Source organism: Podarcis erhardii, assembly GCF_964252035.2.
Source record: "Podarcis erhardii genome assembly, chromosome: 4".
Lineage (NCBI taxonomy): Eukaryota > Metazoa > Chordata > Lepidosauria > Squamata > Lacertidae > Podarcis > Podarcis erhardii.
The window spans coordinates 1455718-1472669 of NC_138508.1; the positions used below are offsets into that span (position 1 = coordinate 1455718).

The 16952-nt window shown below is 45.5% G+C and overlaps 3 protein-coding genes across 3 annotated transcripts in view; all 3 read left to right on the forward strand.

Annotated features, from left to right (window-relative positions):
- The window catches only part of LOC309340963 (uncharacterized protein), a 132450-nt gene that overhangs the window by 109884 nt on the left and 5614 nt on the right, over positions 1-16952 (forward strand). The window contains exon 5 of the mRNA XM_081860292.1: positions 314-440. Within this exon, the coding sequence (XP_081716418.1) occupies positions 314-440 (127 nt within the window). The remainder of the gene's footprint in view (positions 1-313; positions 441-16952) is intronic.
- LOC309340999 (uncharacterized protein) overlaps positions 1-16952 on the forward strand; it is a 99587-nt gene that overhangs the window by 7712 nt on the left and 74923 nt on the right. The gene's annotated exons all lie outside the window — the stretch shown is intronic.
- Positions 1-16952, forward strand: part of LOC309340967 (uncharacterized protein) — an 80973-nt gene that overhangs the window by 7626 nt on the left and 56395 nt on the right. The gene's annotated exons all lie outside the window — the stretch shown is intronic.

Genomic DNA, 16952 nt, shown 5'->3' on the forward strand with positions numbered 1-16952 from the left:
TGGGAGGGAACCTCCCCAGAACAACTCACGGGTAGAGGAGAAAGGGGATCCTTCCATCGGGGAAACTGGAATGCTTGCGTAGGCAGAATAACTTGAAAACCACCAGGAGGAGTACCACCTATTTGCACAAAGATGAATGTCCGTAACTAAAACATAGAATTCGATTAAAGCGTTAAAATAGGCATCCATAATTAAAATGTGCAGCAAAGCAATCCTACTGAAACAACGCAGCAATTAACAGGAAGGAAGGAGACAGAGCATTATGTAGCATGTCATATTTCTGCTGTCTCAGAGGAGGACATTTCCCTTTTAGGGTCCAGTGTGCTTTGAAGATGTCACTGTTCGTTTCACGGACGAGGAGTGGGCGTTGCTGGATCCTGACCAGAGAGCTCTGCATAAGGACATCATGGAGGAGAATCGTGGGATCGTGGCCTCTCTTGGTAAGGCTCCCTGTGGGATCATCCTATCTGCCTGGAAATTCAAAAAATACCTCTATGTGACGAACCTCATATATTTTCACAGAGCTCAACAGCGCCCCCTACAACAACGGGAAACCTAACACTCCCACAATAAACCTTGAACAATAAATTACTGTTTTTTCTTGTATATATAATTTTTAAAATTATTTTCCATTTAATATTGTACATTCGCATCATCATTATCCGCTATACCACCCTGGCTCTTTAGATCCTCGACTTCCTTCCCTCCTGCCTCAGATTTCGAAATTAACATTTATATCATTGCAATTTGTACATTTTCCAATTCTTATTACACTCATTACAGAATGTCTCAAGATTTAAATATAGAAAGGTAGAAAATTTCTCATTACAAGTCTTCAGACAACCCTGCTAGTGATGTTAATTGCTTACAATAATCTTTCAGATATCATATAAATTTACTCCAACCCTTTTGGAATACTTAATCATGCTGATTTTGAATTTTTCCTGTCAGTGTCACCAGATATGCAAAGTCCATTATTTTCATCTGCCAATCTTCTTACAGAAATTCTCAGCATGTCAATTAATACTGAGTTCGGGAACCTTTAGCTTTAATTCTGGCCTTGCAACACCTTCCCATGGAGTGAAGCAAGTTTCTTAGTTCTGCAGCTGTAATAACGTGAAACCAAGATGGAATCATTGCCTCTGTTAATTGGGCTTTATTGCTGGGTTGCTTCTGACTAACAAGTTTCTTTAGTTGGCTCCATAGATTTCTGATTGGGTTAAGGTCTGGGCTATTCCCCGGCCATTCCAGCAGTGGAATTGATTCTCTTGAAACCACCTTTTGCACACAGCAGCAACATGACATGGAGCTGAATCCTGCTGAAATAGAAAACAAACAAACAGATACAGTGGTGCCTCGCAAGACAAAATTAATTCGTTCTGCGAGTTTTTTCGTCTAGCGAATTTTTCGTCTTGCGAAGCACGGAATCCCATAGGAATGCATTGAAATTCAATTAATGTGTTCCTATGGTCAAAAAAAGTCCAAACAAAGCCCAATTTGGTACAACAAGAGTTTATTAACTGCTCTTTAAAGTCACACATACTGTAAAGAGCAGTTCAAAAATTGAAGGAACAATAAATTAAGTTTCTAAACATGACAGAAAAACATTTAAAAATCAACAAAGTGTACCGTACATTTTCTAAGACTCTGGGGGACAACTCGAAGAAGGTTCCTCTTCCACTCTTTGCTTCTTGCTGAAGAACCTGTCCATGGTCTGCTGCTTCATCTGCCTTTTCAGCACCTCCCTGAAAGGCGACATGACCGTCGTATGAAAAGTGTTCACAAGGTCATGTATCACGTGCTTGTTAGGGTGGTGCCGCTGTTCAAAAGCCTGCACCTCATTCCACTTCTGGCAAATGTCCCTCAGGTCTTTGGAGAACAGCCGTTCCTCAGTTGCTTCCTCCTCTTCCAGCGAGGCCTGCTCCTGCGCAGCCTCTGCCTGCAGTTCGACCAGCTCCACGGTGGTCAGCTCGTGGTCGTGCTCCTCCACCAGCTCGCTGACGTCCTCCTCTGTGACCTCCAGGCCCATGGTCCTCCCCAAAGAAACAATGTCCTGCACCACTGTTGACTCTGGTGCATCAGAGTCACTTGGTGCCACACAGTCCGGCCACAGGCTGCGCCAAGCGCAATTCAAATTTCTCTGGCTGATCCCTTTCCAGGCCGTGTTGACCATCTTCAAGCAGGTGACGATGTCGAAGTGGTCCTTCCAGAATTCCCGCAGGGTGATGGCGGTGCAGTCAGTCACCTCGAAGCATCGCCTGAAAAGCTCCTTGGTGTAGAGTTTTTTGAAATTGGCGATGACCTGCTGATCCATCGGCTGGAGCAGTGGCGTGGTGTTAGGCGGCAGGAACATGAATCTGATGAAGCTGAACTCCTCCAACAAGTCCACCTCAAGGCCTTTAGGATGGGCAGGAGCATTGTCCATCAGAAGCAAAGCCTTCAGCGGCAGGTCGTTGTCCAGCAGGTACTGCTTGACAGCAGGGCCAAAAGCAAGATTGACCCAGTCCACAAACAGCACACGTGTGACCCAAGCCTTGCTGTTGGATTGCCACATGACACTCAGCTGCTCCTTGTCGACCTTGTGTTTCTTGAAGGCCCATGGGTTCTCCGAGTGGTACACCAGCAGGGGCTTGATCTTCAGGTCGCCGCTTGCGTTGGCACAGAAGAGCAGGGTCAGACGGTCCTTCATGGGCTTGTGGCCAGGCAACTTGGCCTCCTCCTGTGTGATGAAAGTCCTTTTGGGCATCCTGTTCCAAAACAGCCCGGTCTCGTCGCAGTTGAAGACCTGCTGTGGAACGTAGCCCTCCATCTTCACAACCTCCAGGAACTCCGCTGCAAAGTCTTCAGCCGCAGGAACATCAGAACTGGCAGCCTCTCCATGCCTGACCACGCTGTGGATTCCAGATCTTGCCCTGAACCGGTCAAACCAGCCTCTGCTTGCCTTGAAGACTTCTGGCTCGCCTGAGGTTCCTGGCTGTTCCCGGACGAGGTCTGCGTGCAAGGCCTTGGCCTTCTCACAAATGACGGCCTCAGTCACTGTGTCCCCTTGCACACTGCTTCTCTTCTAACCAGATGAGCAGCAACTTCTCGACCTCCTCCAGAACAGCTGGGCGGTTCTTCACAATCCTGGTGACTCCCTTGGCTGCATCCGTCGCAAGGATCTTCTCCCTCATCTTCAGGATGGTCCCGATGGTTGATGGATTCCTCCCGTACTCCCTGGCGAGGTCTGTCACACGCATTCTGCCGTCGTGCTTCCGGATGATATCCTTCTTCATTTCCAGCGTCACCTTCTCCTTCTTCCTCTCGCCGGCCACCGCAGCAGCAGTCTTCTTGGGTCCCATGGCAGCACAGCTCCTACTTCGTAAACTCAGAAAAAATAATAATCAGTGCTTCACTTCCAAAAAATTCAAAAGCACCCAGCCACCCACCACACAGAAATTCAAACCCAGAACCAAGTCCTTGAATTCCAAACACCCCAACCCAAAATCCAACCCCCCCCCCCAAAAAAAGTTTTAAAAGTTTAACTTACGAAATGGCTGCAAATCACCAAAGTCTTCAAAATCCTCAAATGGCTGCAAAATAAGTTTTGGAAAAGCTTTAAAAATCACGAAAGTCTTCAAAAACCTCAACTGTTCCCCCAGCCACCAACCCACCGCACAGAAATTGCAAACCCCTCCCCAACTGTTCCCCCAGCCCCTCTCCAACTGTTGCAAACCCCAGCTCCCAGATTCTTGCAAACCTCTCCCCAACTGTTCCCCCAGCCACCCACCGCACAGAAATTCAAACCCAGAATTATTTTTTTTTAAAAAAACCACATGGCCCAATGGTCACAAAAAATCATAAAAAACCACACAATCTCCCAGATTCTTGCAAACCTCTCCCCAACACCAAGTCCTTGAATTCCAATCACCCCAACCCAAAATCCAAAAAACCCCAAAAAAGTTTTAAGAGTTTAACTTACCAAATGGATGCAAAAGAAGTTTTGGAAAAGCTTCAAAAATCAGAAAAGTCCTCAAAAACCTCAAAAAAGGCTACCACACCGCGTGCTATGTGTTGCTCCTTGAAGTTCAAGTCGCAACTGCACCTCTTCAAGCAATGCACCCTGGGTATTAACGGTTTTACGAAAAAGGAAACAAACTTGCAAGATGTTTTCGTCTTGCGAAGCAAGCCCATAGGGAAATTCATCTTGCGAAGCAACTCAAAAAACGAAAAACTCTTTCGTCTAGCGAGTTTTTCGTCTTACGAGGCATTCGTCTTGCGGGGCACCACTGTAGAAAGGTTCAGTATATGGGAAAAGATCACGTGCAGAACGCTTCAGTTTGGCCTCAAGTGTTTCATTTATGTATTTTAGAGCATTTACATTCCCTTTGATTTTTTTTAAATAATATTTATTAAAGTTTTAAAAGTTACAAAAAGAAAAGGTAAGCAAAAACAAAACAATACATCACAATAAGAAAAAAAGAAAGAAAAAGAGGGGAGAAAAGAGAAAAAAGAAAATACAGAAAAATAAAATCCAATAAAAAACACAGCAAATCTTCCCATAACATCTTTCATATACTTGTTTCCTTGACCTCCTCACACCTCCCTTTTTTGTATTCTAGTTCAGTTAACATTTCAGCAAATCCTTTCCATCTTTTCCAATTTTTGTCCTGTAATTTATCTTAATATAATGTAACTTTACTTTCCCTCCTTTCACCAATTAACAGTCTGTTTTTTCATAAACCTTTATAACATTTCTGCTAAAACCACATAGCTTCATTCCAACATCCTTCTAACATTCATTAATTTTACAATGCTTCTGTAGATAGTCTTTAAATTTCTTCCAGTCTTCCTCCACCGACTCTTCTCCCTGGTCTCGGTTCTGCCGGTCATTTCTGTGAGTTCCATGTAGTCCATCACTTTCATCTGTCATTCTTCCCGGGTGGGTAGATCTTGTGTCTTCCAATACTTTGCAATAAGTATTCTTGCTGCTGTTGTTGCATACATAAAGAAAGTTCTATCCTTCTTTGGCACCAATTGGCCGACCATGCCCAGGAGAAAGGCCTCTGGTTTCTTCAGAAAGGTATATCATCTCCCAGAAAGCCTTAATCCTTGGGCACGTCCACCAAAGGTGAAAGAATGTACGTTCAGTCTCTTTACATTTCCAACATTTATTATCGGGCAAATGATAATTTTTTGCAAGCTTGACTGGTGTCATGTACCATTTGTAGATCATTTTCATTATATTTTCTCTTAAGGCATTACATGCCGTGAACTTCATACCTGTGGTCCATAACTGTTCCCAGTCAGCCATCATAATATTATGACCAACATCTTGTGCCCATTTAATCATAGCTGATTTCACTGTTTCATCCTGAGTATTCCATTTCAACAGCAAGTTATACATTCGTGACAAATTCTTAATTTTGGGATCTAACAGTTCTGTTTCTGTCAGGGAACTGCCATCGGAGGGACAGGTAGTGGACAGGCTCCAGCAGAGTAGGAGAGACTCTGCAGCAGAGGAGGGAACCAGCAGGGGGAGTGCAGGAGTCACAGCGGAGGGAAGGCTCTGGGACACTTCTAGTGAGAATAGTGAAGAGGTAACTAGACCCCCGTTAGGAACTCCCTCCCTTCGCCGGAAACTGTCACGCAGAGAGTCACGAAGGCGCATGTCCGTCAAACAACTTTTATGTTGGCGTAGGTTCCGTAGACGCCCACTGTCAGATTCTACCAGCGACTGACGGAGCCATGCTTTGGGGGCTCCGTTAGTGCTTGGGTTTGGATGACCAGCCAAACCCCAGAGGGATCAAGCTTTTACGCACAAGCAGCTCATTATCCCATCATAGCAATCTGACAGTCTCTGAAAGCAGCTTGTGCAAGCAGAGGGCATCATGAGCGAACCAGCCGGAACCGGAGGAGCAGGAGCTGGAGCTGGAGCAGGTCCAAGCCTGGAAGAAAGGTACAGGGCGTTGGAGGTCCAGCTCGCGCTGCAAACGGCGAGGCTCGAGGAGAGGAGGGCTCAAGATGCGGATAAGGGCAAAACCACCCCACTTGCCAGAAGGGTGCCTGGATTGGTGCAGAAATTTGGGGGGGATCCCAGGAACTATCAAGCTTTTAGGACAGAGATGCAATATGCTCTCAATCTACTGTTTGATGACTTCCCCGATGAGAACTCTAGAGTGGCGTACGTGATTAGCCATCTAGAGGGCGGGGCGAAGGACTGGGTCCGGCCCCTGATGGCAGCCAATAATGACATCTTAAAGGACACAATGAAGTTTTTTCGCGCCATGGACTTGATTTTTTCCAGCGAGATCGAGCAGGGGGTGGTGCGCAGGCAGTTAATGGCGTGTAAACAGGGGAGCCGATCTGTACGTGAGTACTGGACTGAGTTCACCATGCTGATTCATAGACTGGGGTGGGATCTTGCGAGTGAACCCATTCAAATGCTGTTTGAAGAAGGTCTCTCTCCGGCAGTGAAAGATGAACTTTCCCGGGCGCCTAGGGCGGAGTCTATGGATCAGCTGACTAAATCAGCGCTGTCCATAGGATCACGCCAGGAAGCTAGAGCTATGGAGAAGCGGGAAGGAAAGGGGGAACGTTGGAAGGACTTCCGCATTCCAGAGATTCCGGAGCAGCCTTTCCCGCCAGCAGAGCCGATGGAACTTGGAACAGCGCGGGCGCGCGCAGTTTCAAACACCAGTGAAGGGCGGAAGAAGGAGGGAAAGAGCGGCAAGAGATGCTATCTCTGCCAACAGCCAGGTCACTTTGCCAGAGTCTGTCCGCAAAGGAAGGAATGGCAAGGGATGGCAGGAACTGTTGGGGGGAGGGAGGAGGAAGAAACCAAGGAGCAAGTAAAAGCCAACGCCTGGTTGCCAACATCAGGGCACAGCAGCCAGGCCAGGGAGTAGTGAACGTGCCCACGCCGGAACCTCCAAGACCAGCGCTTGTGATAGAGGTGTTGCTGGAACTGGCAAACGGACACCCACTAAAGATAAAAGCGCTATTGGACTCAGGTAGCTCATGTAATTTCATGAGTAAGGAGTTTGCAGCTGAACATCAGATACAGACTATCCCATTAAGTAAGCCTTTGCAGGTTACCACGATTGATGGGAGGGAGCTGTTGGGAGGAGAAGTGAGCCAACAGACTGTACCAATGATAATGAGGGTGGCACGGCACACAGAACTGATAGCATTTAACGTAGCCACCTTGGGAGGAGCCCCTATTATCTTGGGAATGAGCTGGCTGGCACTACACGATCCGCTAGTAGGCTGGCATCAGAGAGTGGTTTCCTTTGGATCAGCACATTGCCTAGAACACTGCAAGGAGGGAGAGGCTCAGGCAGGCGCCAGGGCCACTCTAGCAGGGATGGAAGTGATGGACAAGGGAAAGGTGCCACCACAATACGCTGACTTGATTGACGTATTCAGCGAAAAGGAAGCAGATAAACTGCCCCCGCACAGACCCTTTGACTGTCAAATTACCTTACTCCCAGGAGCACAATTGCCAGTGGGCAAGCTGTATGCAATGTCAGACAGTGAGATGCAGGAGTTAAGGGAGTTCATTGACAAGAATCTTAAGCGAGGTTTCATCAGAGAGTCCAGAGCGGTGGGGGGCAGTCCAGTGTTCTTTGTGGACAAAAAAAACACGGGCAAGCCCAGACTTGTGTGTGATTTCAGGTCCCTGAATGCAGTGTCAGAACCAGTGACTTTCCCTATGCCTAGAATTGATGACATTCTGACACAGGTGAGAAAAGGGAAAATTTTTACCAAGCTGGACCTTAGAGGGGCATATAACTTGATACGTGTGAGGAAGGGGGATGAGTGGAAGACCACTATGTTCACCCCCTTGGGGGCTTTTGAGTACCTCGTTATGCCTTTCGGATTACAAGGAGGCTCCGCCTGTTTTCAATCATTCATGAATCACGTCCTGGGGCCATTGCTCTACAAGAACTGCGTAGCGTTCTTAGATGACGTCCTGGTGTACTCAGAGAATGAGGAGCAGCATGTGCGAGATGTAAGAGAGGTACTGAGCAAACTGCGAGAAAACCGGCTGTGGGTGAAACTGGAGAAGTGTCAGTTTCATACTAGGGAGGTGGAATTCCTGGGGTACCGGTTGTCTGACAAGGGATTGGCCATGGATCCCAGCAAGGTTCAAGCGGTACTGGAATGGAAAACACCAAAGACCAAGAAGGACGTGCAAAGGTTCCTGGGCTTCGGAAACTTCTATAGGAAGTTCATCAAAAACTTTGCCCATTTGACCGCGCCCATCACAGATTGTCTTAGTAGCAAAAAGAAATTTGTTTGGACGGAAGAAGCGCAGCGGGCGTTCGAACGCCTAAAGCAGGCGTTTGCGTCGGAAGAACAGCTTCTGCACGTGGATCTACAACAACCAATGAGAGTGGAGACTGACGCTTCAGACCGAGCAGTGGGGGCCGTGCTTCTCCAGCCGGGAAAGGATACGTCTGAATGGAGACCGTGTGCATTCTTTTCGCGGAAATTGAACAAATCCGAGAGGAACTACACAGTGTACGACAGAGAACTGCTCGCCATTCATGAAGCATTCCGGAAATGGCGGCACTTGCTGATTGGGGCACAACACAAAGTTCAAGTCCGAACTGACCACAAAAATCTGGAATATTGGAGAACAGCCCGTGTCCTGAACCAGAGACAAGTGCGATGGGCCCAGGAGTTCTCCAAATTCCACTTTGAGATTCGTTACGTGCCAGGCTCAGAGAACGTGAGAGCGGATGCTCTTTCCAGGAAACCTGAGTACTTAGAGGGGGAGGGAGCGCCTGAGGCAAGGCATGTAATCTCTGAAGACCGCTGGGTGTGTGGGGCGGCATTGGTGGGGCAAAGGGAACTGATGGAAGGTACGGAGAACGATGAATACACCCAAGAGAAACTCAGAGAACTCAGGAGGACAGAAGAGAACACAGGGGGGTTTGAAGAAAAGAACGGGGCGTTGTATTACAAAGGGGCACTGTACATACCAGATGGGGAACTGAGGGGCAGAGTACTCAAGCAGTTGCATGACAGCCCCACAGCGGGACATTTTGGACAGCACAAAACCATGTGGTTGGTTACCAGGGAGTTTTGGTGGCCCAAGGTGAGGGAGGATGTGCGGGAATATGTCAGGGGTTGCGACAGGTGCCAGCGAGCAAAAGGAGAGAGGGTGGCGCCAGCGGGGCTATTACAACCCTTACCCACGCCAGAAAGGCCTTGGGAGGCAGTATCCATAGATTTTATGACGGACCTGCCAAAATCCAAAGGCAAAACAGCTGTCATGGTGGTGGTAGATCTATTAACCAAAATGTGTCATTTTATAGCCTGTTCACATGCGGTTACAGCGGAGGAGACCGCCAAGTTGTTTGTAGAGCATATTTTCAGGTTGCATGGCGCCCCCTTGAGGGTGGTCAGTGACAGAGGCAAACAATTTACTTCCAGGTTCTGGAGGAAACTTATGAGCTTACTGCAAGTAGAACTCAATTTCTCCACTGCCCGACACCCAGAAACTAATGGGCAAGCGGAAAGGGCAAACGGCATTTTACAACAATACCTGAGGTGTTATGTAAAGGACAGAGAAAATGATTGGGTAGATAAGCTACCGCTGGCCGAATTTGCCTACAACAACACGGAGAATGTGTCCACAGGGATGAGTCCTTTCCTGGCAAACTATGGGTGCCATCCCCGGGCATTCCCAGGAGAGGGGGGGAGAGGTGGAGCGTGCCGGCGGCGGAACTTTTTTTTGAAGAGATGGAAGCGATCCACCGTCAGCTTCAACTTAACTTAGAGAGAGCCAAGGAAGAATATAAGAAGCAAGCAGACAGAAATAGGAGGGAAGGTGAAATCATAAGGGTGGGAGACCGGGTGTGGTTGTCCACCCAAGGACTACCGTTCAAGGGCGGGAGTAAGAAATTGAGACCCAAGAGATTGGGACCCTTTGAGGTCATACAGCAGGTCAACCCAGTAGCATTCAAACTCAGACTGCCCAGTCACATGAAATTACACCCAGTATTTCACAGGTCATTACTGTCGCCGTACCGGAGGGACGTGAGTGGGGGGAGCGTGAGAGAGAGGCCACCCAAACGCCCGTGATAGAAGAGAGAGAACGCGACATGAACGTGGCAGGAATCATTGATTCCAGGTGGAAGGGGAATCAGGTGGAATATCTGGTAGAATGGGAAGGGGAAGTAGAGTCGGAAAACACTTGGGTACCAGCAGAGGTAGTCAAGGACGAGGTTTTAATAGAAACATTTCACCAGCGTTTCCCAAAAAAACCGCAACCCGTGGCACGATTTAGAAGGGAACACTTTGGGACCACCGATGAGGAAGGAGAGTTTGAAGGGTTCCCAGAGTCAGGGGTGGGTGAGGAAGCCGACTCCGACGAAGAAGAGGAAGACGGGGAGAGAGACGGTACGCCGTGGCTAGAAGTGTTTGAATCCTCTGACGACGAGGAGAGCTCCTTCAGGGGCTTTCCGCCCTCACCGCCAGTGGGAGAGGAGGTGAGGGGGGGTGAAGGGGGCCCTGGGGGGGAGGTCAGGGAACTGCCATCGGAGGGACAGGTAGTGGACAGGCTCCAGCAGAGTAGGAGAGACTCTGCAGCAGAGGAGGGAACCAGCAGGGGGAGTGCAAGAGTCACAGCGGAGGGAAGGCTCTGGGACACTTCTAGTGAGAACAGTGAAGAGGTAACAAGACCCCCGTTAGGAACTCCCTCCCTTCGCCGGAAACTGTCACGCAGAGAGTCACGAAGGCGCATGTCCGTCAAACAACTTTTATGTTGGCGTAGGTTCCGTAGACGCCCACTGTCAGATTCTACCAGCGACTGACGGAGCCATGCTTTGGGGGCTCCGTTAGTGCTTGGGTTTGGATGACCAGCCAAACCCCAGAGGGATCAAGCTTTTACGCACAAGCAGCTCATTATCCCATCATAGTTTCCAATTTAGATTTTTCCACCTGAAAGCCAATTTTTTTTGTCCAAATTATATGCCTCCATTATTTGATAACAATGAAGCCAATCTCGCACTCTATTTTTTAATTTTTCAAAACTGCAGTTTTAATCTGTCTCCCTCTTGTTCCAAAATTTCCCAATATTTCGGCCATTTGGCCTCCATATTGAGCTTTTTCTGAGCCTTCGCTTCCATTGGTGACAACCACCTTGGGGGTTTATTTTCAAGCAAGTCCTTATATCTTATCCAGACATTAAACAGTGCTTTTCTGACAATATGGTTTTTAAACGCTTTATGTGCTTTGACCTTATCATAGCACAAGTATGCATGCCACCCAAATTCATTGTTAAAACCTTCTAAATCCAAAATGTCTGTGTTCCCAAGAAGCAGCCATTCTCTCAGCCAACAAAAGGCGGCTGATTCATAATAAAGTTTTAAGTCTGGCAGGGCAAATCCACCTCTTTCTTTAGCATCAGTTAATATCTTAAATTTTATTCGAGGCTTCTTGCCCTGCCAGACAAATCTAGAGATATCTCTCTGCCACTTCTTGAAACACTCCATTTTATCCAGGATTTGCAATGTTTGAAACAGAAACAGCATCCTTGGCAATACATTCATTTTTATCGCGGCAATTCGGCCTAGCAACGATATATTTCTAGGTCCTTTTTCACTTCCATCCAACATTTTTCATAGTTATCCTTAAATAAATTCACGTTCTTAGCAGTCATATTAACCCCTAGGTATTTAACTTTCTTAACCAGTGTTAATCCTGTCTCCTTCTGAAACCTCTCTCTCTCAGACACTGTTAGATTTTTCTCTAAAACCTTAGTTTTCATCTTATTCAACTTAAAACCCGCTACCTGACCAAATTCTTGAATCAGTTCAAGAACTCTTTTAGTACTAGATTCTGGCTCCTGTAATGTCAATACTAGATCATCTGCAAATGCTTTCACTTTGTACTGTTTGGCTCTGACTTGTATACCTTTAACCAATTGGTCCCTTCTAATCATATTTAGGAGAACCTCCAGGACCGAAATAAAAAGCAATGGGGAAATTGGGCAACCTTGTCGTGTCCCTTTCTCTATCTTAAATTCTTCCATCACTACATTGTTCCTCCATCACCACATTGTTAACAATTAGTTTAGCTTTTTCTTCTGAATAAATTGCACCTATACCATTTCCAACCCCCATCCTCTGAAGATTTTTCTTCATAAAACTCTAAGAAATGTTGTCAAAAGCTTTCTCTGCGTCTACAAATATCAAAACTGTTTTAGTATTAATGTTCACTTGTAATTTTTCTAAGATATTAATTATATTTCTTGTATTGTCAGACAAATGTCTGCCCGGGAGAAAGCCTGCTTGGTCTTTATGTATCTCTTCCGCTAGTACTTTTTTTAATTTTTTAGCCAGAATGTCTGCAAAAATTTTATAATCCACATTAAGCAGAGAGATGGGGTGGTAATTCTTTTTAAATAATATTTATTAGAGTTTCAAAGAGGTTATAAAGCTAAAATGAAGAGAGAGAAAAAGAAAAAAGAAAAAGAAAAAAATACAAAATGTATAAAAACAGTTAAAAACAAATCGTTCTTTCCATGTCTTATCTTTCATTTGCTTGTTTCCCTGACCTCCTCACACCTCCCTTTTTTGTATTCTAGTTCAATAGTTGTTTCAGCAAGTCCTTACCCTTTTTGCTTTTATCTTAATATTTTATCATAATATATTATAACCTTACGTTTTCACATGTTAACAATCCATTTTTATGTACCCCTTAATAACATTATTGCTAAAACCACATAAATTCATTCCACATCCCTCTAACATTCCTTAATTTTACAGTGTTTCTGTAAATAGTCCTTAAATTTCTTCCAATCTTCTTCTACCGACTCTTCTCCCTGGTCTCAGATTCTTTTTAAATAATATTTATTAGATATGGGGCGGTAATTCTTAAGTTGTGTCTTCTTGGACTCAGTTTTCGGTATAAGTGTAATATAAGCTTCCTTCCACGACTCTGGTGCCTTTTCCCCCTCCAATATTTCATTGCAAACTTCCTTTAGTGGTTGAATTAACCAATCTTTCAAAGATCTATAATATTTTGAAGTTAAGCCATCGGGTCCTGGAGATTTACCCAGTTGCATATTCTGGATGGCACCTTCTACCTCCTGTTCCGTTATTCTATAGTTCAACATTAGATTATTTTCTTGAGAGATTTTTTGTAGACCATTTTGGTCTACAAAATTGGTCTATATCAATCTCTTTCTGTGGCCCTTGTGTATATAGTTGTTTAAAGTATCTCTGGAAACATTTTCTAATCTCCACTGGATTCTGTATATTCTTTCCTTCCACTTCCAAATTTGTAATGGTGTTAAGTTTTTGTCTTTTTTTCATCTGCCAGGCTAGCAGTTTCCCACATTTATTAGCCGATTCAAATGTCTTTTGTCTCATCTGTTGCGTTAAATATTTCAAGGGTGTGAGCAGAAGAAAGAGCTGTGCAAAGGGAAGTCAAGACAGAGGAGATACTTCTCTGTCCTCCACCTTCTCAGCCCCTTTCAGCACTGCCTCAAACGTCCTGTGCAGGATATCACTGCGCATATCGTCGCTGAACTTTGGCCTCATGATGCTCCAGAGATGAAGGGGGGAGAGGGTTAGATGCTGCCTCCTCCGAGTCTCCCTTGCCCCCTTCTCCCTCCTGCCTGCTCTTCCCCACCTGGAGCTCCCCCTGGAGTTCTGCCGCCCACCCACCCCCACAACCCTGTCCATCCCCCACCAAAAAAAACCTCACCTCAGCTGGAGGAGGGCCTCCAAGGCCAGGGCCAGGCTCAGGGATTGATCACTACATTGTTCGCAATTAATTTTGCCTTTTGTTCTGAGTAAATTGCACCTATACCATTTCCGAAACCTTGACCAACCCCCCTCCCCTGTAAATTCTTCTTCATAAAACTCCAAGAGATATTGTCAAAGGCTTTCTCTGCGTCCACAAATATCAGAACTGCTTTGGTATTAATATTCACTTGTAATTTTTCTAAAATGTTAATTATGTTCCTCGTATTGTCAGACAAGTGTCTGCCCGGGAGAAAGCCCGCTTGATCTTTATGAATTTCTTCTACTAGTACCTTTTTTAGTCTTTTAGCCAAAATATCTGCAAAAATTTTATAATCCACATTAAGCAAAGATATGGGGCGGTAGTTCTTAAGCTGTGTCTTCTCAGACTCCGTTTTCGGTATAAGTGTAATATGTGTAATATAAGCTTCCTTCCACGACTCTGGTGCCCTTTTTCCCTCCAGTATTTCATTACAAACTTCCTTCAATGGTTGTATTAACCATTCTGACAAGACAGAAGTACTGTTTTTGGGGGACAGGAGGCGGGCAGGTGTGGAGGATTCCCTGGTCCTGAATGCGGTAACTGTGCCCCTGAAGGACCAGGTGCGCAGCCTGGGAGTCATTTTGGACTCACAGCTGTCCATGGAGGCACAGGTCAAATCTGTATCCAGTGCAGCTGTTTACCAGCTCCATCTGGTACGTAGGCTGAGACCCTATCTGCCTGCGGACTGTCTCGCCAGAGTGGTACATGCTCTGGTTATCTCCCGCTTGGACTACTGCAATGCGCTCTACGTGGGGCTACCTTTGAAGGTGACCCGGAAACTACAACTAATACAGAATGCGGCAGCTAGGTGACTTCCGGTCGGCGCCAGCGTTTGATGGCGGTCCTAGCCTCGAGCTCCGAGGCAGGACTGCTCCGTAAGTTCGGGTCTTACCCGCTACGGCAAGCGGGGGACCCCTAAAATCACAGGCGCTGAAGCCTGTGAGCAAGGAGATTCGGTGGGCACCTTTGCGCCCCCCCGGCATCGTGAAAGAGCCTTTTTAAAGGCTCCGGAGCGGCATCGGGGTGAGCGCGGTGCTGAGGATCGCTACCCAGCTTACGGAGTGAAGCCGCGTCGCCATTAACGGAGAGCGCCGATTCCTTTCTGAAACTAAAGATTGGCAACAACAATACCCGTGAGTAAGAACGCAAAATTAAAAACGGGACTTAAAAATCTAGAAGATTTGGCTGAAAACGGGAAGGCAAAAATTAAGGAAGTCAGCCTCCCGGATCTGCATGATTAACGGAGCAATGAAAGACTGAGCTGTGTTTAAACGGACTTTCCTTTAACTCTTATTAAACCAGACATCGAAAGGATCTCCCCCCTGTAGTGCAGGGCCGAATTGCTGTTATCAAGATGAATGTATTGCCGAGATTGTTGTTTCTGTTCCAGACATTGCAAATTTTAGATAAGATGGACTGTTTCAAGAAGTGGCAGAAAGATATATCTAAATTTGTCTGGCAGGGCAAAAAACCCAGAATAAAATTTAAGATTTTGACTGATGCAAAGGATAGAGGGGGCTTTGCCCTGCCGGACTTAAAACTTTATTATGAAGCAGCGGCTTTTTGCTGGCTGAAACCATGGCTACTTCTTGAGAATACAGACATTCTGGACCTGGAAGGTTATGATAATAGTTTTGGTTGGCATGCATATTTATGGTATGACAAGGTAAAGGTACATAGAAATTTTAAAAACCATATTGTTAGGAAAGCATTGTATAATGTATGGAATCGATATAAAGATTTGCTTGAAAGTAAAACCCCCAGGTGGTTGTCACCAATGGAAGCCAAGGCGGTAAAAAGACTGAACATGGATACAGAGTGGCCAAAATATTGTGAAATTATAGAATATGATGGTGAAAAGTTGAAACTACAGAGTTTTGAGAAATTGAAACCTAAAGTTCGAGATTGGTTACATTATTTCCAGATCAATGAAACTTTTAAGCAGGACAGAAAACTAGGATTTCAGAAGGAGAGGTCAAAGTTAGAAACAGAATTGCTAGAACCCAATACCAAGAATTTGTCTAGAATGTATAATCTGCTGCTAAAATGGAATACACAGGATGAAACGGTTAAATCAGCTATGATTAAGTGGGCACAGGATATTGGTCACGACATCATGTTTGCTGACTGGGAGCAGTTATGGACCACAGGTATTAAATTTACGGCATGCAGTGCCCTGAAAGAGAACATAATGAAAATGATCTATAGGTGGTACATGACTCCAGTCAAGCTTGCAAAGATATATCATTTGCCCAATAACAATTGTTGGAAGTGTAATGAATGTGAAGGAACTTTTTATCACCTTTGGTGGACCTGCCCAAAGATTAAGGCCTACTGGGAAATGATCTATAATGAAATTAAGAAAATCCTTAAGTGGACATTTGTAAAGAAACCGGAGGCTTTTCTCCTGGGCATGGTCGGCCAATTGGTACCAAAGAAAGATAGGACCTTTTTTATGTATGCAACAACAGCAGCAAGAATCCTTTTGGCGAAGTATTGGAAGACTAAAGAATTACCTACTTTGGAAGAATGGCAGACCAAGGTGACTGAATTTATGGGACTGGCAGAGATGACCGGCAGAATTCGCGACCAGAGGAAAGAGACAGTGGAGGAGGACTGGAAAAAATTTAAAATCTATCTTAAAAATTGTTGTAAAATTTCGGAATGTTAAGATGTCAAGGGATTGGATACAAAGAATTACAGCTATAAATTGAAATTTATAAAATAGAATTTTTTTAAAGAGAATTAAATATAAAAATGGGATGAAGAATTGCTAAAAATTTTTAAAATATGGATGCAGGGAAGGGGAGGTTTGGGGAAGTCGTGTTATGTTTATTTGTTTTTTGTTTATGTTGTAAAATCAATAAAAATTATTTAAAAAAAAAAAAAAAACAGAATGCGGCAGCTAGACTGGTGACTGGGAGCGGCCGCCGAGACCATATAACACCGGTCTTGAAAGACCTACATTGGCTCCCAGTACGTTTCCGAGCACAATTCAAAGTGTTGGTGCTGACCTTTAAAGCCCTAAATGGCCTCGGTCCAGTATATCTGAAGGAGCGTCTCCTCCCCCATCGTTCTGCCCGGACACTGAGGTCCAGCTCCGAGGGCCTTCTGGCGGTTCCCTCACTGCGAGAGGCCAAGTTGCAGGGAACCAGGCAGAGGGCCTT